This window comes from Engraulis encrasicolus, chromosome 5, assembly GCF_034702125.1.
Source record: "Engraulis encrasicolus isolate BLACKSEA-1 chromosome 5, IST_EnEncr_1.0, whole genome shotgun sequence".
NCBI lineage: Eukaryota > Metazoa > Chordata > Actinopteri > Clupeiformes > Engraulidae > Engraulis > Engraulis encrasicolus.
This window is the reverse complement of record NC_085861.1, coordinates 37,413,474-37,438,473: the sequence shown is the minus strand read 5'-3', so window position 1 is coordinate 37,438,473 and position 25,000 is coordinate 37,413,474. Positions and strand designations below refer to the sequence as shown.

Genomic DNA, 25,000 nt, shown 5'->3' with positions numbered 1-25,000 from the left:
TCTATATGGTAAATGTATTATGTTAAGCCTATGTGTTTATACACATGATGTATGACTGTGTGTGTGTGTGTGTGTGTGTGTGTGTGTGTGTGTGTGTGTGTGTGTGTGTGTGTGTGTGTGTGTGTGTGTGTGTGTGTGTGTGTGTGTGTGTGTTTTTTTAGACGGTGCTGGAGATTCTAAAGGGGCGGTCCATCCCCATCTCTCTCTGGATCCTGATTGGCAGCATCATCGGAGGCCTTCTGCTATTGGCTCTCATCATCTTCATACTCTGGAAGGTCAGATACAAACACACCACACACACACACACACACACACACAAACACACATAAGCACGCGCACACAGGGGTGGGCCAACCGGGGTGGCACCCAGGTGGGGGCAGCAGCAACACCATCGTGATTCCCTGCGCACACACACAGACACACACACTTGCACGCTCACCAACACATACGCGCACACAAACACACAAGACCTAGCTAGCAGGTGTGTGTGTGTGTGTGTGTGTGTGTGTGTGTGTGTGTGTGTGTGTGTGTGTGTGTGTGTGTGTGTGTGTGTGTGTGTGTGTGTGTGTGTGTGTGTGTGTGCTGTATGTGGGTCAAGGTATCTGCAACTGCAGGTAGAAGTGTCTCCGATCTGCATATTGGAGCTCCAAATAGACCCAGGCCTACTCCCCAGACACACATCTACTACACTGACACCAGCATACTCTTATGACACACTCCATACAGCTAGTATCCATCCTGACACCACCTAGTAACCACACGCTCAACACAGCCGCTACACTGCCTCATGGAGAAGAGGTTCAGGTGATTTGCATTGGGGATCTCCAAATAGACCCAGGCCTACTCCCCAGACACACATCTACTACACTGACACCAGCATACTCTTATGACACACTCCATACAGCTAGTATCCTGACACCATCTAGTAACCACACGCTCAACACAACCGCTCCACTGCCCCACGTACAAGAGGTTCAGGTGATTTGCATTGGGGATCTGCAAATAGACCCAGGCCAACTCCCAAGAGACCAGATACACATCTACTACACTGACACCAGCGTACTGTTGTGACACACTTAATACAGCTAGTATCCGGATACCACCTAGTAACCACACGCTCAACACAGCCGCTCCACTGCCCCATGGACAAGAGCTCCTAATTTACATACATAAGAGCTGCAAATAGAAGCAGGTCTACTCAGCGGAGACCAGATACACATGTGCTGTAGTACTGACACCAGCTGCGACACACTCAATACAGTCAGGCACTCTACTGCCCCCTGTAGAAGAGCTTCTAGTCTACTAGGGCTGTAACAATATTGTATCGAGCCGAGAAATCGTGATACACAGACTCATGATACTGTATCGTGATACAAGGAGGCAGTATCGTGATACACACTTTCAAAGTTTTGACACCCATCAGTCCAGAAAACTACCACATGATATGAAGTGATGATGCTTCTAAGCTTCAAATCATCATAATTATTATATTGAAACTTTTTACAATTATTTGTAGCCTCTTGTAACCTATTCTACCTACAATCTGTCATAGTTTTATTGCGAATTTTATTTTATAACATTGGCAGATGTGAAATCGTCAGTTGAGTGTATCGTTACAGCCCTATAGTCTACGTACACTGTAGAGCTCCAAATAGAAGCAGGTCTACTCCCTAGGGACCAGATACACATCTACTCACCAGGCTCCACCTACGACTACACGTTCAATACAGCTGCTGTACCACATCTACTCCCCAGATACCACCTACAGCACGACACGCTCAATATGCCTTCTCCCCCAGATACATCAGATCAGTGATGAGCAAGCTGGACTCATTAGTTTAGAATACAGTGCCACATATTCCAAATGACCTGCTTTTAACTGTCCATCAGGTTGCCCATATCTGCCACAGATACACATAAAGTCACATTATCTCTGAAATGAATTGAGTGTGGCTGTGTATGTCCAAATTATGGACAAAACCTCTGTCCTGAATTATCCAAAAATAGTCCTGGAAATGTCCTGGGAAAAGCGTTTTGAAAAAGTGTAGGAACCCTGTATACCTGCTCACCAGACACACACCATCTATTACACCGCACAATACATCTATCCTGACATGCTACAGCACACACTCCACATTCCATCTCCTCTCCTCTCCTCAGTTGGGCCATATAGTAGTAGATCCATTCCATTATCTAAACTCCTGTCCTCTCCTTGTGTTTGTGGCCGCACGCTTCGCTCATGCGAATAGATTCCCCGCTGTCAGCCTTTGCACAACTTTTGGGGGACTTTTCTACATTCGACATACCGATTGCAAATGAGAAAATGAATTGCGCCTTTGCGAGATATTGAATTAAACTTCTATTGTAAATGACGTCTTGCGACATCATCCTGTGGCCACTAGCACAAAGGAGGACGGGAGATTGGATAATGGAATGGAGCCTATGTTTTAACTTATCTTTCTTCCTCGGTTGGGCTTATGATGTCGAACTCCTCTCCTCCTCTCTCTTCTCAGTTGCAGAATGTTGAACTCCAGTCTTCTATCCTCTCCTCTCCTCTGTTGGGTCATTTTATCTCTAACCCCTCTCCTCTTCCCCTCAATTGGGCTTATGATCTCCAAACCATACTCTTTCCTTCCCTCTCCTCTCTCTAACTCTATGATGATCCCTCACTCCTCTCCTGTCCTCTCTCCTCAGTCAGACTTAATGATGTTTAACTCCTCTCTCTTCTCCTCTCCTCTCTCCTCAGTTGGGCTTCTTCACCAGGAAGCAGAGGAAGGAGTCGGACGAAGACAAAGAGGAGTGAGCTGCGTTGTCACGGCAACAACCCTGCACCATCAACCTCTCTCCGCACGAGCGTGCACTACAACGCTCCCCTGCCCCCTGTAAAATACCTGACCTCGACCACTACACACACACACCATTCCCATGGGCACACAGAGCACACACATACACTGTGCATACACACTCACACACAGACACTTACCAACACTCCATTCCCATGGGCACATGCACAGTACACACACATTCACCTGCCCTTTTCTCACCTCCTTCAGGACCAGGCCTGCCATTGGCTGTTCTGTTCATTCCCCTCCTGCACTGACTACAGGGGCAGAGGTGACTCTTGTCACCAGGCTAGGCAGACAGCCGCTTGGGGCCCCCAAGCCCCTCCTTGGTGAAAACCAGCTCCCACTTTACTACAGTAGTAGCGATTTCTGTTGTAATGTTAATTCCTTTGAATTCTTGCTTGGGGCCGCAGCTACTGTAGGAGCACTCTCTCTCTCTCTCACATACACACACACACACACACCTCTTGTTTCCACCAGGGCAGTGGTAGTACTGTAGGACCACACACACACACACACACACACACACACACACAGTTTCTGAACAGGAGGGTGGTGGTTGGACTACACACACACACCTTACACCGGCACACACACCAACGTTTGTAATATAGCAGTATTCCTGTATCATTTCATGTCATGTGCATTTATTTAAGCTGCAGTTTCATTACAGGTTTCACTTTTCAGCAACTCTGTAAATTGTTATCAGGTTTTTAATTGTTAATTGTCTTCTTTCATTTGTTCGTTTTTTTTTAAACTGTTGACCAATAAAGCTATTTTGTAAACTGTAGTCAGATGTCTTCTGTCTTCATTTAGTAATCTTCAGTAATATCCAGAATTGATGATTTTAGAATAGACTTTTTCATTTGAGGGGCCGCCAAGGGCCATACTATGAACACAAACCAGGATTTCCACCTGCACTTTAGGCCTATATTGAAGCTGGCCACCTTTACAACAGACATCACCTTAGAAATATTCAAATTATATCGGGTGACGGATAATACAGCCTGAAGGGCCGGCCATAAATGGTCATTGAGACACTGACCCGTTCTAACACTGACCCGTTCCAACACCAGCGCTACATTCTCGATGCCTGATGCATGTGAAGGCCCACTATGTGACATTTCTAGTAAAACAAAACAAAATAGTTTCAGTAGCTGAAAAATTATGACTCAAACACCCTCTGGCCAACAGTGGCCTAAAAACCAAACTCTTGTGCATTAATCCAAATTGCAGAGCCTCACAAGATTACATTTGTAAACCAACTAGTTAAGTCAGATGTTGCAAGGAAACTGTTCGTTTTTTTAAACTTTCTGGTAGAGAAATACTCAAATGTATTTTAACGGTGCAGGTGTGCTCCACTGCAGCGCTCCAGTATGCTGGTCGACACTCGTTGGGAGAGCACAATCTTTCTTTACAGTAGCTTTCAAACTGTCTCTCTGTCCAGCACACAAATAATCACAAACCAATGAAACCAAAAGATTTTATTGACTGAACCATTCAAAGTCATTTGAAGCATGTGCACACACACACACACACACTTAAATTCTTACACACACGGAAGATGAATTACACTCCCGGCCCAGATCTGGGGTGATTCTGGCATAGTCTGGTTAGGTATAGTGTTGGGTGCTATTGGCAGCCACCAATGTAACTCTTCATCTATAAAATAAAATGTATGTAATGTAGTGAACTGAAACACTGAGCCTCCTCTGCTCCATAACGGTGCACACAGGCTCACTCTGGGCACGTCACACATGAGGAGTCCACCTGACGTCTGAGACTGGAATGGAAGCGCCTTCATCTCATCTTCTCTCATTCTTCACTATGTCTCCATCTCTCCATCATTCTCTCTGTCTCTTTTCGCTCCTCTCTTTCCCTCTTCTCTTCTCGTGTGTCAGCGCGTGGTGCCGGCTGACTTGACGTAGGACTCGAGCAGGAAGATGGACTCGTCCACCTGGTTCTCACTGGAGTCCAGCCTGGAGAGGAGACAACGGGTGTCAGTCATCAGGGAAATAGAATATGTGTGTTTTATATAAGTAAGTGTGTATGTGTGTGTGTGTGTGTGTGTGTCCTTGTTGATGTGACTGCGTAGTGCCTCTAACTGCTGCCTCTTGGGGTCTGGAGTGTGTGTGTGTGTGTGTGTGTGTGTGTGTGTGTGTGTGTGTCCTACTTGTTAATGTGACTGCGTGCTGCCTCTCGGGGACTGGTGTGTGTGTGTGTGTGTGTGTGTGTGTGTGTCCTACTTGTTGATGTGACTGCGTAGTGCCTCTAACAGCTGCCTCTTGGGGTCTGGAGTGTGTGTGTGTGTGTGTGTGTGTGTGTGTGTGTGTGTGTGTGTGTGTGTGTGTGTGTGTGTGTGTGTGTGTGTGTGTGTGTCCTACTTGTTAATGTGACTGCGTGCTGCCTCTCGGGGACTGGTGTGTGTGTGTGTGTGTGTGTGTGTGTGTGTGTGTGTGTGTCCTACTTGTTGATGTGACTGCGTAGTGCCTTTAACTGCTGGTGTGTGTGTGTGTGTGTGTGTGTGTGTGTGTGTGTGTGTGTGTTAGGGGTGGTTCGGTTCATATCACGGTATCAAGGTCACGGTTTTCGGTTCTCTACAGATCTTTTTTTTTGTTAATGATAAATGGTGCACTGGGAGTATTAAACAATATTTATATAACTGCAGTTCTAAAGTGATGATGCACAAGTTGAATATGACATTTTGCATGTGTCTGAGAATTGCCTCTTGTGCTTGAACTTAAACTGTCGTCAGCTGATGTGCGCTGTCTGAGCGTTCCAAATGATAATGCCCCTGCTGATAAATAGTCTTTCAATTGGCTAATAGAATTGGACTTATCACTAAATATCCTACATATGGTTTGTATAGGCTTATAATGTGAAAATGGTGTGATTTTAATTGTGTCATCCTCTGATTGGTCTCATACGCTAATGTTTTAATCAGAGAGACTGGATAAGATACTCCTAGAATCTCTGTTTTACATATTTTTCTGGGCAGTACATGAATTGTGGTTTGCCACGGATTGCACGGTTCGGTTCGGTATGTGTGTGAATTGTACGGTTTCGGTTTTCGGTGCGGTTTGTACCATCCCTAGTGTGTGTCCTACTTGTTGATGTGACTGCGTAGTGCCTTTAACTGCTGGTGTGTGTGTGTGTGTGTGTGTGTGTGTGTGTGTGTGTGTGTGTGTGTGTGTGTGTGTGTGTGTCCTACTTGTTGATGTGACTGCGTAGTGCCTCTAACTGCTGCCTCTCAGGGGCGGTGATCATCTCCTCCACTTCCTGGAGCTGAGCAGGCTCCGCCCCCGTTGCCTGTAGCGACGCCAGAATGGCCTCGATTCGCTGAGACTTCTCCAGGTGACGCCTACAGGGCAGAGTAGAGTAGACAGCTGTCAAATCAAAGAATTGTCCAGTAGAGAAAGATACTTCAAGCCCTTGCATTTCCTGGATCCATGTGACATCAGGTGAACGCCCCTTTAGGACAGTGGTTCCCAACCAGGGGTACGTGTACCACTAGGGGTACGCGAGCACACTACAGGGGGTACTTGGGTAAATGTAATTTTAACAAATGCATGGAGCATAGTCACACTGGAATAAAAAAGGCGATGTAAAACCTGAGTTAGGGGGTACTTATGGCACAACGAAAAGGCTTAGGGGGTACATAAGACAAAAAAGGTTGAGAAACACTGCTTTAGGAGACCTTCGATTAGGAGACCTTTGGAGACTTTAGGTTGAGAATAAATGGATTTCCCTTGGCACTGTAGATGGCGGTAGCGGCGCACAACTTATGCAAGCCGTCATGAGATGCCACAGAAAGAGAAGAAGGAGGGGACAACGCCCCCTTCGCAGACCGAATTTGAGCACACTCCTTTGAGTTGGGTGGGCGGAGTTGAAATTATCGTACTCTAAGAAAATCTTTGGTCAAATCACTCGCTCACAGCAATGCATTCCCTCTGACCAACTAGGTAGTCCCGACCCCATGCCCAAATGTAAGCATACTTTTCATGAAGCAAAACAGAAGTATATTCCCTGAAAGCAAAATAGAGATCTAAGGAAGGCCACAGTGATCCTGCACACTACACGGGAAATAAAGAAAAAAAGACCTTAAGAGAGGTCAATATGATCTCGCTTACTTGTTCTCCTTGGTCTCAAAGAGGCGTCTCTCTATCAGGTTGCTCACAGTCTGCAATAGACACAGAGGACAGACTGTAAAGACCTTGGCATTGAGACATAACACCATTCTTCCACGTAATATGTGTCTCGTGGTGTAAACACTGTTACTGTATGCTATGGGATATTAGGTATGTATGATGTAAAGGTGTGTGTGTGTGTGTGTGTGTGTGTGTGTACCTTGTAGCATCGCTGTAGCAGCATACTTGCTGTGGGTAATTAGCTGACCTTGTGTGTGTGTGTGTGTGTGTGTGTGTGTGTGTGTGTGTGTGTGTGTGTGTGTGTGTGTGTGTGTGTGTGTGTGTGTGTGTGTGTACCTTGTAGCAGCATGTGTGCTGTGGGTAGCTGGCTGACTGTGTGTGTGTGTGCGTGCGTGCGTGTGTGTGTGTGTACCTTGTAGCATCTCTGTAGCAGCATGCGTGCTGTGGGTAGCTGGCTGACTGTGTGTGTGTGTGTGTGTGTGTGTACACCTTGTAGCATCTCTGTAGCAGCATGCGTGCTGTGGGTAGCTGGCTGGCTGACTGTGTGTGTGTGTGTGTGTGTGTGTACGTGTGTGTGTGTGTACGTGTGTGTGTGTGTGTGTGCGTGTGTGTGTGTGTGTGTGTGTGTGTGTGTGTGTGTGTGTGTACCTTGTAGCATCTCTGTAGCAGCATGAGTGCTGTGGGTAGCTGGCTGACTGTGTGTGTGTGTGTGTGTGTGTACGTGTGTGTGTGTGTGTGTGTGTGTGTACACCTTGTAGCATCTCTGTAGCAGCATGCGTGCTGTGGGTAGCTGGCTGACTCTGTGTGTGTGTGTGTGTGTGTGTGTGTGTGTGTGTGTGTACCTTGTAGCATCTCTGTAGCAGCATGCATGCTGTGGGTAGCTGGCTGACTGTGTGTGTGTGTGTGTGTGTGTGTGTGTGTGTGTGTGTGTGTGTGTGTGTGTGTGTGTGTGTGTGTGTGTGTACGTGTGTACGTGTGTGTGTGTGTGTGTGTGTGTGTGTGTGTACGTGTGTGTGTGTGTGTGTGTGTGTGTGTGTGTGTGTGTGTGTGTGTGTGTGTGTGTGTGTGTGTGTGTGTGTGTGTGTGTGTACCTTGTAGCATCTCTGTAGCAGCATGCATGCTGTGGGTAGCTGGCTGACTGTGTGTGTGTGTGTGTGTGTGTGTGTGTGTGTGTACCTTGTAGCATCTCTGTAGCAGCATGCGTGCTGTGGGTAGCTGGCTGACTGTGTGTGTGTGTGTGTGTGTACCTTGTAGCATCTCTGTAGCAGCATGCGTGTGTGTGTGTGTGTGTGTGTGTGTGTGTGTGTGTGTGTGTGTGTGTGTACCTTGTAGCATCTCTGTAGCAGCATGCGTGCTGTGGGTAGCTGGCTGACTGTGTACAGGTAGAAGGTACGAGAGGGGGCGTGGTCAGGAGTCTTTGGGATTTCCTATGGACACACAACGCCATCACATTATAACACAGTCACTCATTACAAAGCCTTATATGGGCATGAAGTCACATATTAAAGGACCACTTCAGCCAATTTCAATATTCTGTTGTATTGCTCACGCTACTATAAATTTTTCAGTATTGCTCACGCTACCCTTGACTTGTCAGTACCCGGTGATGCCGCATTTTTCGGCTCAGCCCTTTCCGAGATCTGAGCTATTCTAATGGGGGCAGCTTTTGTTAACATTTTAAAAAATCTTAACATACACCTACTCTAAAACATTTTCCAAAAGGTATCACTGTTTGTTAGTTGTCTGCTGATGTTGCATAACCTTTTGTTGTTTTTGGGAATAAATAAATATGTTTTATTTATTTATTTATTTAAATGTAAACAAACACCTGCCCTCATTACAATGAACAGGATCTCGGAAAAATCTCAGGTACTGACAAGTCCAGGGTAGTGTGAACATTACAACTGCATGTTGAAATTGGCTGAAGTTACCCTTAAGTCTGGCATACTTCACAGTCACATCACACATTATAAATCACACATTGTAAAGCATTGTTACATTAAGTCACATTGGCAGTCATTTTAGACTCAATCATGCATCCTTGGCAGCTCTTGTGCATATGTGTGTGTGTGTGTGTGTTTTACCTGTGCTGTGCCATCATTGGCCTCTTTAGTCGGTATTGTGTGTGTGTGTGTGTGTGTGTGTGTGTGTGTGTGTGTGTGTGTGTGTGTGTGTGTGTGTTACCTGCAGCTGTTCTAGGCTGTCAGACGGCAGTGTGTACAGTATGTGTACAACATGTCCTGAGTCAGTGTTTATGTGTGTGTGTGTTACCTGTAGTTGGACTAGGTTCTCCGACAGCAGTGTGTACAGCATGTCTTTGGCCTCCTTAGCAGGGATCATGGCAAAGTCCTCCACCTGCTTCTGCTCCAGGTGCCGTTTCCGTAACAACAGCCGGAAGATGCGGGCCGACCGCGAGCCGAACCTGAGAGGAGAGGAGCAGGACGGGGGCCAGAGGTCAGAGGCATTGTGATATATTTACAGATGTATTTCATTTAAACATAAGCACCAGGCCAAACATATGGCAAATAGGTACAGTCAGCCAATGACAGTGAAATACATGTGTGTCCGTCACAGAGATGGGCAGAACTAGAACAGTACAGCGTCATTACGCCTGGCACATAAAAGCATGTGTTATGGAGTAATAGCAACCCACATGTGGCTCTGTGTTTTCCAACAGATCTAGAACTGAATATGTTGAAGAAGGACAGTGGTGTGTGTGGACAGGCCAAGGGTGAGTGTGTGAGTTACAGAAAATGTGTGTGTGTGTGTTTGTGTTTGTTACCTCTCCTGTACCACAGACTCCAGTGTGGCTCGTGCCAGGTTTGCCAGTGCTCTGTGTAGATCTGAGGTGACATGGGGTTAAAGACTGAAACCACATCATCATGATCACTAGATTGCAGCAGGGGCAGTCAGTACCCTCCATTATAAAATATACAATCAACATCCCAATCATCATCAACATGGAAAGTTCATTAAAAACAGCACACTGGATACTGTTCTTTTTTCTCTTTATTTTTTGGAGCGAACAACACATTTTGCCCAGTGCGTCTTCAGAAACGCATTGTTCGCTCCAAAAAATAAAGAGAAAAAAGAACAGTATCCACAGTGCGGTGTTTAATGAACTTTTCATACTGATGATGATAGGGAAGTTTTCCTGCTTCACACCTGTGCCTGGACAACTTAAGGGTTGTGCACAAGGACTTTCATGTACCTTGTTCACTATGATCATCATCATCATCATCATCATCATCGTTGTCACTATCACTAGACAATATACAACCATCATCATTATCAGCATCATTGGCATCAGCATCACCACTAGATTACAGCAGGGCCCATCACTTCTCTCCATTACACTTTACCCAGGTGCTCATGGAAACACACCGGTGCCCGTTTCAACTGGGTGATACACCAGAGTAAACAGACATCATTATAATTATACAGACATCGCACCATGAAATGGTGAATTCATGAATGGACAGATAGATGAATATACAGCTAGATGGATGGATGAAGGATGGATGATAAATAACTGGAGTGAAAGAGCTGAGGCCTTTGTGATTGAAAGGATACTGACGACGTACATGCCTCCTCCACTGTCTCCAGACTTCCCCACAAACTCCATCTGTAATGATGAGAAACAGTTTATTAGCCAATCACAGCTCAGCAGTCTGTCAAGGTCAAAGGTCAGATGAGGTCAGACCTGGTTCTCTACCCACCCGGTCATCAACGAATGGTGTGTGTGTGTGTGTGTGTGTGTGTGTGTGGGTGTGTGTGTGCGTAAGTAAAGGTCTGTTCCAACTGGGTCGTCCACCAGTAAAGTGGGGTGAGTGTGTGTGTGTGTGTGTGCTTGTGCGTGTGTGTTCTTGTGTGTGTGCTTGTGCGTGTGTGTTCTTGTGTCTGTTCCTACCGGGTCGTCCACAAGTAGAGTGAGGTACTGGTCTAGAATGGGCCGGCCGATGCTGTAATTGGGGGGCAGCGCTCGGAATATCTGATGAAAGATGAAACACACACACACACACACACACACACACACACACACACCACTGCTAAGCAGACATTGTGCACTCTCATCATGAGGATTTGTGTTTGACTTGACAGACGCATTGTTGACTCGTCTCGCTCACATGGTGTACACAGATGTTGATTAACGAAATCATTTTTTAAATCTCAAACAAAGTGATATCTCTAAAACGGGACACATTTGGACCACAAGGCTTTGTCACAAGATAAAGGAGGTGTTATGAAGACCATTTTCAATATAAATTCATTTTTGCATGGCAGTATAGTGGTACCTCATTGGCTGAGATAAGCTGTCTGTGTGTAATAAAGTGGCACCTCATTGGTTGAGAGTGGCTGTGTGTGTAATATAGTGGTACAGTACCTCGTTGGCTGAGAGTGGCTGTGTGTGTAATATAGTGGTACAGTACCTCGTTGGCTGAGAGTGGCTGTGTGTGTGCTGCAGAGGGCTGGGTGGTGACTTCACTCATCCTCAGCATGGTCCTCACGATCTCACTGCTAGTCTGTCACACGACACACAGCAACAGCAGCAGAGTTACAAAACACATAACATCACAGGAGTGTTACAATGCATTTATTAATCACAGCACGAAACTGAAAGAATACATATTCTAGAGTATACAGCCAGGACCATTGACAGCTTTGGCTTGCCCCAGGACGAAAGCATTTGAATGTTTGAATGGGAGTGCAGGTATAACAGATTTTTAGGTGAGACATACGGTGTCTGGAATGCAAGTGTGTGTGTGTGTGTGTGTGTGTGTGTGTGTGTGTGTGTGTGTGTGTGTGTGTGCATGCATGCACGTGCATTACCTGGTCTAGTTTGCAGGCTACAGCTGAGATGATGGCCTGATCTCTGAAATGCAGGTGGAAACGAGCAAAGTTGACCTGCCAGTAGATATCTTCATCTCCCACACGCTGAAGAGGAGGAGAGGAAGAAGAAGAGGAAGAATTGAAGTGGAAAAATAGAGAAGAGGAAGAAAAAATGAAAAGAAAAAGAGGGGGAAAGGAGGGGAAATATACAACATACAACATCTGAATACAGGCCACTTAAAAGTGTTTCAATTATGTGAAATCCAATGATTTGACACAATCAAAAAAAACAATATTAGTTCTTCAGGTGGTGTTAGTAGTTAGTGTACCTCTGTAGAGTGCGATACCCACCTCTCCGTTGTCCAGTTTTGGCTTCTTGCCTCCCCTCTGCTCCTCCCCATCCTCACTCGAGCGCCGCCGCTTGCCCCGACCTGATGCACAGCACAGCACAGCACACAACATTTACAATGTGCTACACATGCTCAACAATCAACGCTCATGACAACATAACACACTCACCTGTCACAGCATATGTACTACACATACTCTCATACTACACTGGCAAATGTAAAATAATAACACTTATAAGTCATATTATCACCCAGTGAGCAGACGGAACGTCTTCTGATTGGCTGAGCAGGTGTCCTTTATTCCCCGGTAGCAGGACAACTATGATGTCATGCGGGCGTGCGGGCGTCCAAGTTGCTTCTTCTCTAACTTTCTGGCGAAGTGCCGTTACTAGTTCTATCGCATCTGGTTGTCTAGTCAAGACCGCGTCGCTAGTTCTATCGCATCTGGTTGTCTAGTCAAGACCCCGTTACTAATTCTATCGCATCTGGTTGTCAAGTAAAAAACCCAGTCGTCAATTCTATCGCATTTGGTTGTCAAGTCACCAACATTCTCTGCGCGTCCTTACATGCCTCCGATAGAGGCGCGTCTCACTAGATTAGGAAGTGGTGCCCATGGCAACGTACCAAGCGCAGTGGTGAATCTACTTTCTCAGAAAGCCTTAGATCAAGATATTAATAAATTAATACTTAAATGCTGGTAACCGGGTGATAAGCGGAATAGCGGCCTTCGAGTTGTCCCGATATCAAGGGAAAATGGACTTGGCGAAGCGAACAGCCCTTCGGCTGCGCCGTCGGGCTGTTTAGAACGCTCCGCCTCGTCCATTATTTCCCTTGATATCGGGACACCTCGTCGTCCGCTATTCCATACATAATCATACCTACACTGTATTACACATAACATACTGCTCGGGAAGTCTGTATGTGTGTGTGTGTGTGTGTGTGTGTGTGTGTGTGTTCTGACCCTAGGTTAAGTGTGTGTGTGTGTGTGTGTGTGTGTGTGTGTGTGTGTGTGTGTTCTGACCCTAGGTTAAGTGTGTGTGTGTGTGTGTTCTGACCCTAGGTTAAGTGTGTGTGTGTGTGTGTGTGTGTGTTCTGACCCTAGGTTAAGTGTGTGTGTGTGTGTGTGTGTGTGTGTGTGTGTGTGTGTGTGTGTGTGTGTGTGTGTGTGTGTGTGTGTGTGTGTGTGTGTGTGCAGGTATCCTCCTCACCTCTGAGGTTGATCTGTGGCAGGCGGTAGCAGTCGGGGTTGCTCTCGGGTGTGGGGGGGCAGGTGATGGCGGGGGGAGGGGGCGGTGCGTCCAGCAGCGAGTTGGTGGAAGCTGGAGGGGGTGCACTACCCGGCTCCCCCACCACGGGGCAGCGCTGCAGGAAATGGGTCTCCACCAGGTTGGAGAAGGCAGACACCACCTCACTGTAGTCCATGCAGCCATCTGAAACACACATAACATGCATGCAGCCATCAACAACCATACATATGCAGCCAACTATCAACGACTAGACACATGGCCCTACCGTGGCCTAACAGTAGGGCACTGGGTTACTACGCCAGCGACCCCCGGATTCAATTCCGGCCCGGGTCATTTGCCGATCCTTCCCCTTTTTTCTAACAAAAATAAAGGCAAAAGGCCCTAAAATAGAAATAAATAAATAAATGAACAAACAACTAGACACATGTAGTCAATCACCATTAACTGGACACCACCTCAGCAACTGTCTGGAATAGCCAGACCGTAATAATCAATAACAAACGAAACACCACTTCACTGTAGTTAAACACCACTTCACATGTGACACCACCTCACTGTAGTCACACACTCAGACGCACAGTCTGCGTGTGTGACACACACTCTCTCACACACACACACACACACGTATGCGTCTCACCCTCCATGTTCTGTGTGAGCCTGTCGGCTACGGTCTTGACGGCGGCACTCATAGTCATCTGTCCCCTCTGCAGTATCTCCTCTACGATCAGCTCTCCCGTGTCTCCGTAGAGGCTCTTGGCCGTGTAGATGTAGCGCGGGTACCTCAGCATGTACAGCATGCGCTCCACAATCACGCGGTACTCCACCGGCCACCCCGGGCCCCGCCGCCCCGCCCCGAACACACACATGCCATGTTGAACCAGCACACACAAAGACTTCTTCACCTGTGGAGAGGGGAGATAGATTATTATACGATGACCAATACTATATTTTATACATTATTACAGAAACACACACAGTACTCCACTGGCCATAAAAAACACCAAACACACACAGAGACCTCTTCACCTGTGTGTGTGTGTGAGTGTGGTACATTATTGTAGGATTATTACATTAATACACAGATGCTGTATTATGCTAACACAAGTAGACTTCTTCACAAGTGGTGGGAGGGGGGACTGAGAGTTATATTAACGAATAATCATATTATCATGTATTGTCACTAGTGCATATTATATCATTGGTATAGCATAATACAAGCCTATTTTGGCAGCTCATGTATTGTATGTATTATTTGATTGTAATGGCTAAAAGTGTATGCTGACTTACTAGACTGACAACTTTGACTTAACATAAATGCAAATACTAATTCACTTCCTTTTTATGACAGCTAGCATCACACGGAGATGTACATGGTGTGAAATTGACTGGATAGCTCTGCATCATGTTAACCACACAGACTGTGCACACAGTGGAAAGGAAGAAAGCACTGTGTCACCACCACAGCCCTCTACTTTACTTTATTTTCTCTAGATTACCGCACTCTACTTTCTACAGCACAGTGCTTCTTAGAAAGATGCGAGCACAGCGTTTAGACATGTAAACGTAAAACCTTCCCTCATCAGCTGTTGCTAAGGCGCCTTTTTAAAAACATCTAGTGATGTTTTTTATGGAACATGGACTGCCAGAAGAGTTCCACAACGAGACAGCTACAGACCTCTACCCACTGCCAGTGTGAAGTGAACTGTCTGCATGTACTCAATATGAGAGACCACCAGCAACATGTAGACGTGTAGCTAGCTACTAGCAGAGCAGAATGGTAAAAAAAGAAACAAAATAAATAAATAAACCTTTGGTCCTCCTCTGCCCATTAAGAATTCCATGGGCAAATTCCTCAAGGAATAGAGTACAGAGTGTAGAGTGGTGAAGTCATTCTCAATTGCTTACCCTTCTAAGAAATATCTGCAAATTATTATTGTATGTATTTTAGGAAGTCATGTCCTAGTCTAGGCTGTGAGCAGTAACTGTGCTCCTTTAGTATGGTCTGCTTTGGTGTGGTTAGTTAGTCTGGTCTTAACTCTCCCCATCACCTTGCCCAAGCACACTAATCTACTGAAGCGAAGCCGCTACGCTGATGGAGGGGCAACAAGTGACCCAGGCTCATGTTTCAGACACTGAGCGGAGGAGGGAAGGTGTGAAGGAATGAAAGTGTGACGAGTCATACAATAAATAAGTGAAAGGGTAAAAAGAGATCTGAAGTGAAGGAGTGAAAGAGTGAGGGGTGAAAACAGTGAATACTGAAAGAGTGAATGGGTGAACAAAGTACGGGAGTGTACCCATGTTCCCCTGGTCCTATGTTCCCCGCTCGTTGTACGGGACCGGGGAACTTAGGACCCTTTCACTAAAAAAGCATTGTCAAATGAATTTTTGACCAATTCATTGTGCGCTTAATGTCCATCGAATATGTCTCTTCAACCAAATTGACTGCACGCTTTTGTACAATGATCATTAGGCTGCTTGCCATTGTCTTCTCAAGTAGCATTACTGTTACAAGACTGAATTGTCTCAATGGAATCAATGAGACGTGACGCTAACGCAGGTGTACACATGTCAACTTAAGGTAGCTGGGCATCCCCTCCTCTGCACACTAGTTGTATCACAAACAAAATGTAGGCACAGAGCAACAACAACCCACATTTTGACATTCGGCTGCAGTCTACTTGGAAGCAGTGGGGAACAAAGGACCCTTTTTTGAAAAGAGGGTCCTAAGTTCCCCGGTAGCGGGGAACATAGGACCCAGGGAATATTGGACCCGGGGAACATAGGGATGACACCCAACAACGTGATGCAGTAGAGGAGTGAAATAGTGAAGACTGAAGGAGTGATAGAGTGGGAGAGGTAGAGAAGGAGGGAAGGAAAGAGAAGGAAAATCAGTGAAAGAGTGAATGAGTAACAGAGTGAAAAAATGAAAGAATGAAGGTTAAGAGGAGCACAGAAGAGGATGATAAATATTTCACAATGAATGACAGAGCATGAAAGAGTTAAAACTAAACTGCAAAGGAGTGAAGTAAAAAAAAAAAAAAACCTGAGAGCCTGGCCTTGGCCGTGGCTAAAACAGTTAAGGCGACGTACTGTCGGGGATCCGGGTTTGATTCTGGCACAAGACCATGGATCCTCCCCCCATCTCTCTCCCACTCGTTTCCTGTCACTCTCCTTACTCTGTCAAAAATAAAGGCATAAATGCCCCAAAACTAGTCTAAAAAGAGACACCCTACCAGGTCGAGGCTCATGCCAGTCTCGTTGACAATAGCTCTGAGTGTGAGCGCACCGCTGCGGATGAGGTGAGTCCCCACGCGCTCCACCACACCCCCAAAATGCTCCTGCATCAGCAGCCCACACAGACGAACTTCCTGGGCTGTCATCTAGACACACACACACACACATACACACACAAAGAATCACATTGGTATACAAAATGCATGTTGGACATCACCACACACAGATACACCCTGAGCTGTCGTCTAGATAAATACACACACTAACAATACCTTTTAATATGCAGGCACATACTTTGCCATCATCATCTGTGCACACACACACATTAGGCATAATTAGGCGGGCGCGCGCGCACGCACACACACACACACGCGCGCGCACACACACACACACACACGCACACGCACACGCACACGCACACGCACACACACACACACACACACACACACACACACACACACACACACACACACACACAACTCCGGAATGGTTATCTGCTGAACAATACAGAGATTCAGCATCCTCATCACACAGTTGAAAAAACACAATGGCACAATGCCATGCATACATTCCCCATGTACACCCGTGCATATCGGAAACTTGATAGGCACTTAGTCTAATAGAGAGAGAGAGAGAGAGAGAGAGAGAGAGAGAGAGAGAGAGAGAGAGAGAGAGAGAGAGAGAGAGAGAGAGAGAGAGAGAGAGAGAGAGAGAACCGTCTGTTGTCACACACCACCTGGCCTATCAACGCATCCCACACATGCAGTGTGCTTCTGTTCCCCCGAATGACCTCCCTCATTCAATGTAGTCCCATTTGTCATCAATAAAGCATGCTTTCGATGAATAATGACCAACCCAACGCAGCATCATTTTCTACAGTCAAAAAGTGACATGCTGGTATGCTCCAAAATACTGAATTGAGTTGGAGCTCTTTAAAGCTGAACTTTTAGCCGTGGTTCACATAAATCAGCACCTGACAGTTGTGAAGTCGGCTTCAGTAGCTTTACTTTACCACATTACATGCTGGGAGTTCACCGTCAGAACCATGGGTAAAATATGCAACACTGTGATAAACAGCACGCCCTTACCTTTAGGGTATTTTCTCTGAATGCTCAACGGGTACGCTCAATTAGAGAAAATCTCCAAAATGTGATATTATATGGACACATTCCACGAACGCATGTGTTCACTGTTATGAACGACTTCCGCACCTCGGCTCGCAGATATGGGCGAACAGCATGCTGGACTACTGGCGGACTGCCTGTTTCCTCGACTGTGACGACGTCACTGTTTGTGCTATTCCAGGAAAAATGGCGGAGGCAGCAGCGGTCCCCCCGCATCGGTTCTTCTGTCACTGTTGTAAGGGCGAAGTGAACCCTAAACTCCCGGTATGTAAGCTGATTTGGTGCATTTATTCTCTGTCATACCAACTAAGTGCCTGTCTAGTCCTGGACAAACGCTGTCGTACGCTGCGAGGCTAGACAACCGAGCTTGTCAATGCTAGCTTGCTGGTTAGCATAATTGCTCTGGGTTCTTGTCGACACGGCTAGCATATAGCAATGATGGCTAGCTGGTTGTATGCGGAGCCCCAACAAAAGCTGAAGGAATGTTGTTGATGTCGTTCAGACTTGAAACAGCACGTTAAATCAAGTATTGAGCTGTGTGTTCAGTAAATCATCATTGAGCGCTGTTACACCCTCGTCTGTGATCAGGGCGTTTAGGCTGCTTGAGTCTTGTCTTACTTCCCTAATGTGAATATTACCTAGCTTTGGTTTGTTTTGCTCTGTTATGCCTTGCATCGCCCCTATTGGCATCACATAGTGGGGGTTGTGGTCTTTCACAAGTCCAACGACGTTGTCTAGAACGGCATTAAAATCGGCACGATTGACATACGAACATGATTTTACCAATCGGTTAATGCAATGGAAAGCGAAACCGAAATGGCCTAGGGCTATGGTCATCAGACAAATGTCACAATTGTACGCACACGATAAACATAATCACCGGTTGTCAACACCATTGTGCATGGCTTTGTGATTAAACACACTGGAACATGACCCTATTTGGCTTTACAGTCAGTCAATTAATTCACAACATTAGGCTTAAAGCAGTATGGCCTTTACTTGTGTTTCCTTTTCCTAAATTGTACATAAACCACTTAAAGCCTCTGCTATATCAACGTGGTCTGTCATGTAAACGTAGCCTACTTGTTTATTCAGAACATGGTATTCCTCGATTATTCTATTTCCTGTATACATCAATGCGGTATTAAGGAATTCCGGTGCAGGGGGCGTGTAGGTGACCTGTTTTCTTTCGTGTGTGTGTGTGTGTGTGTGTGTGTCTGTGTGCTCGTCTGTTTAGAATTTTGGTAACGCAACTCAGACGTGTTCTGCCGGTTCTGCAATCTCGCGAAGAAGCCCGTGCGGGCGCGTGGCATGTACACACAGGCTATCTGTCTATCTGTGGTGTTTTCCGATAAACCATTTGCTCTCTATTGAATACTGCTGGTGTGTGTCTAGGAGTATCTCTGCCTATTGACTTGAGTAATAGCCACTGATCAGGCTCTCTCTAGAGTACAGCTACCCCAGTGACTTTCTATGTCTAGAACTATAGAAATATTGAATAATGCTGGTTTGTGTTCAGGAATACACAGCCTATTTGATACATTTGCTTTCTAGTCCTGGTGTCTCTTTAATGGTCTTGTCTGGGCTGTGTTAAGGAATAACAGGGTTCCCCCAGCTCTGTGCTGTTAAGGCGGCCCACCTTGACGGCTAACACTTGGCACCTTGATTAAATTAGCATTGAGGTAGTGGTAAACCATGTAATACAGGAGTCTGGAATCCTCATTTTCTTAGCTAACTGACACCTAGGGGACTGTCTATTAGTAGGTTTACCCCTTCCTGTAGGTTAACTTAACTTCGTCAGGTTTATCACTTAACTGTGCACTTTGAATAGTACCTAGGTCCCCTGATAAGAGTTTTTACATTGCAAAGATAATTTCAAAATGTTCAATAATGTATAAGCTATTTGTTTGTCTCTGATACCAGCTACTCCCTCACCCACCTTGACAAAACTAACTATTCTGTGGGAAACACTACATCAGTTGACTAATGGTATTTGTGTTTGTTTTCAGGAATACATCTGTCCACGATGTGACTCAGGGTTTATTGAAGAAGTCACAGAAGATTCCAGGTGCTTATCATAAGTTTTGTGTTTTTGGACGTGTGAATATTTTCTGCTTTAAGATTATGTTATTTGAATGGGCCAGTGTTCAGTTTTGCACCGTTCTACTGCTGTGATGAAGTAGTCCACAGATATGGCATCTATGTGTGTTCCTGTTTACAAACATGTCTTGACGAAAACATCCTATGTTTTTTTGCCTCTAGTTTTCTAGAAAACGGTGCCAATGGCTTAGATGACACGGCCACACAGTTTGCAGAGGTACAGTTCTCTTTCTCTCTCTCTCTCTCTCTCTCTCTCTCTCTCTCTCTCTCTCTCTCTCTCTCTCTCTCTCTCTCTCTCTCTCTCTTTCTCTCTCTCTCTCTCTCTCTCTCTCTCTCTCTCTCTCTCTCTCTCTCTCTCTCTCAGTTTTTCTTCTGTTTCTCTCTGTTTCCTCTGTTTCTCATGCTCTGTTTGTCTGTTGGTCTGTCTGTCTGCCTGCCTGCCTGTCTGTCAGGTGGTCTGTCTGGCAAAGAGTTGTGTCAAAGTGTTTACATGAGACAGCCAGTCGCATGACCACAGATCAAAATGTGTCTGTCTGTCTGTCTGTCTGTCTGTCATTTGTTGTCATTATCTGATATTGCTGAGAATAGTACCTTTGCACTGCTGCACTGCCTGAAATCGATACATCTCATCCTGTTTTTGTTTATTTTTGTTTCTGTGTTAGTGTTTTTTCATCCTCATGGTACTCTGTTCATGTTACTGTCTTTATGCTGTCTCTCTGTCCCAATCTCTCTCTCCCACGCTATCTCTCTCTCTCTTTCACTTACTCACAAACATGAATGGAATCGACTTCTTCACCGTTTTTGTCACTCCCTATTACCACCACTCCTCTAAATTCTCCTCCTTTGTCTTTCTCTGCACCTCCATCCCCCTTTCCCTAGCACCACATCATCACCTCATCTCTTCTCTTCCTGTCCTTCTGACCCCATCATCTTTCGTTGTCCTCCTGCTGTCTCTCTTCCTCTCTGCATCCAATTCCCTACTTCCCAACCCCATCTCAATCTCTCTGCCCATGTCGTCCTCTCTCCACCCATCCACCCCCCTCTCTCCATCCATCCATTTTTTGACAGCTAAGTCAGTTTGGGATCTTTGTTATTGTGTGTATGTATGTATGTATGTATGTATGTGTGTGTATTTCTGTTGCTGGACACCTGAAGTTTCTTAAGGCATTAGCCAAGTAAATGTGTTGTCTTGTGTCTGCAGCTCTGGCGCCTGCTGTTTGTGGACCGGCCGTTCACGGTGGACTTCGACAGCCCGGACTCGGAGCCGCGGGTGCCGGGCGCGGGCAGTGGAGTCGGGTTGGGTCTGGGCGGTGGGGGCAGCTTCGGGGGCTCGGTGCCGGGCGGTCTCGGGGGAGCCCTGGGGAGCCCGCTGGGGGCAGGGGGCGAGCACTGGGGTCTCAGCCGCCCCCCACGCGTACACACCCAGAGACGATATCGCTCCAGAGGAACCAGCCGGCCAGACCGCTCGCCCGCCGTGGAGGGGTGAGTACCGACCGACCCACACCTGTCTGTCTGTCTGTCTGTCTGTCTGTCTGTCTGTCTGTCTGTCTGTCTGTCTTTCCATCCGTCCATCCCTCTCTCCCTCTATCCCTCTATCCCTCTATCCCTTTGTCTGTCTGTCTGTCTGTCTGTCTGTCTGACTGCCTCTCGTGCCTGCTATGGAGGGGTGAGCACCAACCCACCAGGGCTGGATGAAGGTTGCCGGGCCTGGTTGGGCCACAGGTTGCTGTAGGCCCCCTCAAAAGGCAAATTTGGCAGCAATAATTGTGCAACAGTAAACGGTGCAGCAATAAACAGTGTTATAATTCCAAGATAGGAATTAAGGATGCCATGTCTGCCAACTGTGGAGAGGTATTTTTCAACACTGCATCTTGTCACAATTGTGCAATTATTGATTTCAACTCCTTTTGGACAATCGGGGACCCCCTGGCAGGTGGGGGGCCCTAGGCTGCAGCCATATCTAGCCTGTGCATTAATCCGGCCCTGCAACCAGCGCACATGTCTCTGTCTCTGTCCCCACCCCCGGCTGTGGCGGAATAAGTACAGTCCAACATGCATCTCCCTCGCAGTCATTGTCTTTCTCTCTCCCCTACTTTCTGTCACTCTGCATCTGACTCTTTCTTTAATCTGTCTTCTTCTCCACTATGATGGAGTGAGAGTACAGTCTCTCTCTCTCTCTCTCTCTCTCTCTCTCTCTCTCTCTCTCTCTCTCTCTCTCTCTCTCTCTCTCTCTCTCTCTCTCTCTCTCTCTCTCTCTCTCTCTCTCTCTGGTGTCCTAGAGCAGGTTGTCACAGCACATTTCTGCTGTTCCCTCATGGCCCGTCATGCGTGTGCTCATCTCTCCTGCTGCAACGCAGCAAGGGCACACAAGCACACGAGACACGCACTGGACATGGATCTGTGTGTGTAGTATGTTTAGACTGTGCCAGGGGCTCTGTCACTATTGTCTCCATCTCCTCTCATCTCTCTCTCTCTCTCTCTCTCTCTCTCTCTCTCTCTCTCTCTCTCTCTCTCTCTCTCTCTCTCTCTCTCTCTCTCTCTCTCTCTCTCTCTCTCTCTCTCTCTCTCTCTCTCTCTCTCTCTCTCTCTCTCTCTCTCTCTCTCATATCTACCATGTCCTTTATTCTACCCCCCCCTCACTTCTATCCATCATGCTCTCCCTCCACGCCCCCCCCCCTATTAGGGATGAGATATCGGTATCGGTGTATCGGTATCGGGTTCAGATATCAACATATTTTCAGAGATCGGATCGGATCGGAATTTTCCCAAAGTATCGGAATTTTCCCAGGACTGTTATTGAGCCAGGTGTAATGTTAATTTGAAGTCATAACACTTGCATATTAGTTTTCAGGATGGGATTGTTACTTTTCTACTTGATATTTTTACTCATGAATTCGTTTCCTGTTCTTTTGACTTCCTTTTCTGACCAAATAGTCATCTTGATCCTTCCTCAAGTTGAAATTCGTGCATATATGAGGTTTTGGTGTTGGATCGGAGTAGTATCGGTATCGGCAGATATCCAAATTTAGATATCGGGATCGGATCGGAAGTGAAAAAATGTGTATCGGTGCATCCCTACCCCCTATCCTTCAAGTCTGAATGTCTACATATCCCTCGCCCCCGTCTGTCTGACCCCACTCTCTCCTTGATTCTCTGAATGTGTGGTGAATGCTGAATTTGCAATGGGGGTTGTGAATGCTGATTGTGTTTAAGCTTGTGTGTGTGTGTGTGTGATTGGGGTGCTTAATGTAAGTGTGATATTAGGGATGCTTAATGCTTGGTGTGTTATTAGGGCACTGTGTGTGTGTGTGTTGAATGCTGAGTGTGTTTCTGCCTCTATGCTGAATAATACATGTCATGTTGCTATGCGCGATGACAACACAGCTGTGTGTGTGAGAGATGGGGGCAATGGGGGTGATTATCTCGGTGGTGATGCAAGGTTGTGTATGGTAGCCTCAACAATCACAGCTGTGGGTTTTCCCAGCCTGGACATGCCATCCGTAAAAGCTCCGGTCAATTTATTTTTCACACTACATTACATCCGGGTTTTCTGGAACAGGCAGACAGCCAATCAGCGGACAGGGGAGGGAAGAGGAAGGGGTCCGAACGATGACTCATTACAATCGATTCAGATTACACATCACGACCAAACGTTAGCGATTTAGTAAAATCAGATGCACATTTCAAACTTTCAACAGAGTTCACCCCTTTCTACCGGTAATCGTTTCTCAATTTAGCCTTTTCAGACCGCTGAAACAAGCTGGAGTTTCCCCATAATCTCCTATCCTGACCTCACACTGCAGGCATACTGCTGTGGCAGTGGCTTAAGTAGGCTGATCTGTATTCAAGAGTGTGTCAACATCACTCACACCAATATCCACCTTATTATCCATGGTGAAAAGGCCTGCGCCATTACTATTAGGGTAGCAGTTGCTAGTGCTGAATTGTTCAGAAGGCTATACTATGAGCAGCTGAACAGGAACTAGCAGACGAAAAACCTGCACTAGCCCCAAAATAAAAACCTAAAGGAAAAGGTGGATAGTTCACTTCACTTAACCCAGTGTGTCCTGGAGACACATATACGCTGAATTCAGGTTCTTGAGATTTGAAACTGTGGGTAGATTAGAACTGAATGAACACATTCGAAGGCAAAACAAGGGTCCTTGCTTTTAAATGTAACTCATTTCATGTTTTTATGTGCTTCGGAGGCTGAGACATTTAGGATTTAATAGGCAGAGGGCACCCTTTCCCAAAAAGGGCTTAGGACAAAATGGGTTAAGCCAGTTTTCTCCTTTTTTTGCTGTGGGACTTCCTTAGCCAATGCTAATGTGTACCACTCATTTGCCTCCAGTAGTTGACACATTGCTGAAAGCTGTGCTAGTAGCTTGAGTATGCCTGTGTATATTCATAGAAGGATATAAGGATGGTTTATTGCTGACTTAACATAGTCATGTACGGGAAGCGTGCCGAGAAATGAATTGGCCTGCGCAAAAAGTGAAAATGAAAGCCCAACTGGGAAACTCCCAACTCCCATTGCCATTGTGACACAGCACTCCACAGCAAACAAGTGAATACTGCACACTGCACACACACAACGAAATTGCATTTTTGCCTCACCCGTGCAAGTTGGCAACCCAAAATGGCGCCCCAAGGGAGTAGTGCGGCAGGACGGTACCATGCTCGGGGTAGCTCAGTCATGGAGGAGGATGGAGAGCACTGGTTAATTACTCCCCCCATCAACCTGGCGGGTCGGGAGTCGAACCGGTAACCTTTGGGCTACAAGTCTGATGCCCTAACCGCTTACCCATGACTGCCCAAATCGTGCTGAAAGAGGGGCGTTGAAGTGTGTAGTTCTATGAGGAATGAAGATGTTGCTAATGAGATTTACACTCCTTCGTACTGACTCATACCCGGTGTTTAATGAAGTACATTTTAAGGCCCAAGATGCTTCCTTAACTGCTATGTAGCAACCTGTGTATGAAGTACATAGAAAAGCAAGGGGGTTTCTAATCTACAGTGTGCCGATATTTCTTAATTTCTCTGTTCTGTGTGTGATTGTGTGAACCTCTGTCTCTCTTTGTAATGTTTGAACCTCTGCATGCGTTTGTCCAGTATTGGGGTATC

The 25,000-nt window shown here is 46.3% G+C and overlaps 3 protein-coding genes across 3 annotated transcripts in view; 2 read left to right on the top strand and 1 right to left on the bottom strand.

Annotated features, from left to right (window-relative positions):
- itga10 (integrin, alpha 10) overlaps window positions 1–3,664 on the top strand; it is a 77,648-nt gene extending 73,984 nt beyond the window's left edge. Inside the window, exons 29-30 of the mRNA XM_063199240.1 lie at window positions 162–275; window positions 2,747–3,664. Of these exons, the coding sequence (XP_063055310.1) occupies window positions 162–275; window positions 2,747–2,803 (171 nt within the window). The 3' untranslated portion in view covers window positions 2,804–3,664. The remainder of the gene's footprint in view (window positions 1–161; window positions 276–2,746) is intronic.
- A 648-nt stretch (window positions 3,665–4,312) lies between these two features.
- polr3c (polymerase (RNA) III (DNA directed) polypeptide C) lies at window positions 4,313–17,842 on the bottom strand. The gene is made up of 15 exons (XM_063199238.1): window positions 17,741–17,842; window positions 16,652–16,798; window positions 14,056–14,320; window positions 13,380–13,601; window positions 12,173–12,252; window positions 11,822–11,926; window positions 11,422–11,514; window positions 10,902–10,982; window positions 10,565–10,616; window positions 9,774–9,834; window positions 9,263–9,413; window positions 8,317–8,418; window positions 6,974–7,023; window positions 6,055–6,204; window positions 4,313–4,822 (listed from the first exon to the last, which is right to left on the bottom strand). The coding sequence occupies exons 2-15, from the start codon at window positions 16,796–16,798 to the stop codon at window positions 4,741–4,743; spliced, it is 1,641 nt and encodes a 546-aa protein (XP_063055308.1). The 5' UTR covers window positions 17,741–17,842; the 3' UTR covers window positions 4,313–4,740.
- A 43-nt stretch (window positions 17,843–17,885) lies between these two features.
- Window positions 17,886–25,000, top strand: part of rnf115a (ring finger protein 115a) — an 11,857-nt gene continuing 4,742 nt past the window's right edge. The window contains exons 1-4 of the mRNA XM_063199239.1: window positions 17,886–18,040; window positions 19,786–19,844; window positions 20,039–20,093; window positions 21,078–21,358. Of these exons, the coding sequence (XP_063055309.1) occupies window positions 17,891–18,040; window positions 19,786–19,844; window positions 20,039–20,093; window positions 21,078–21,358 (545 nt within the window). The 5' untranslated portion in view covers window positions 17,886–17,890. The remainder of the gene's footprint in view (window positions 18,041–19,785; window positions 19,845–20,038; window positions 20,094–21,077; window positions 21,359–25,000) is intronic.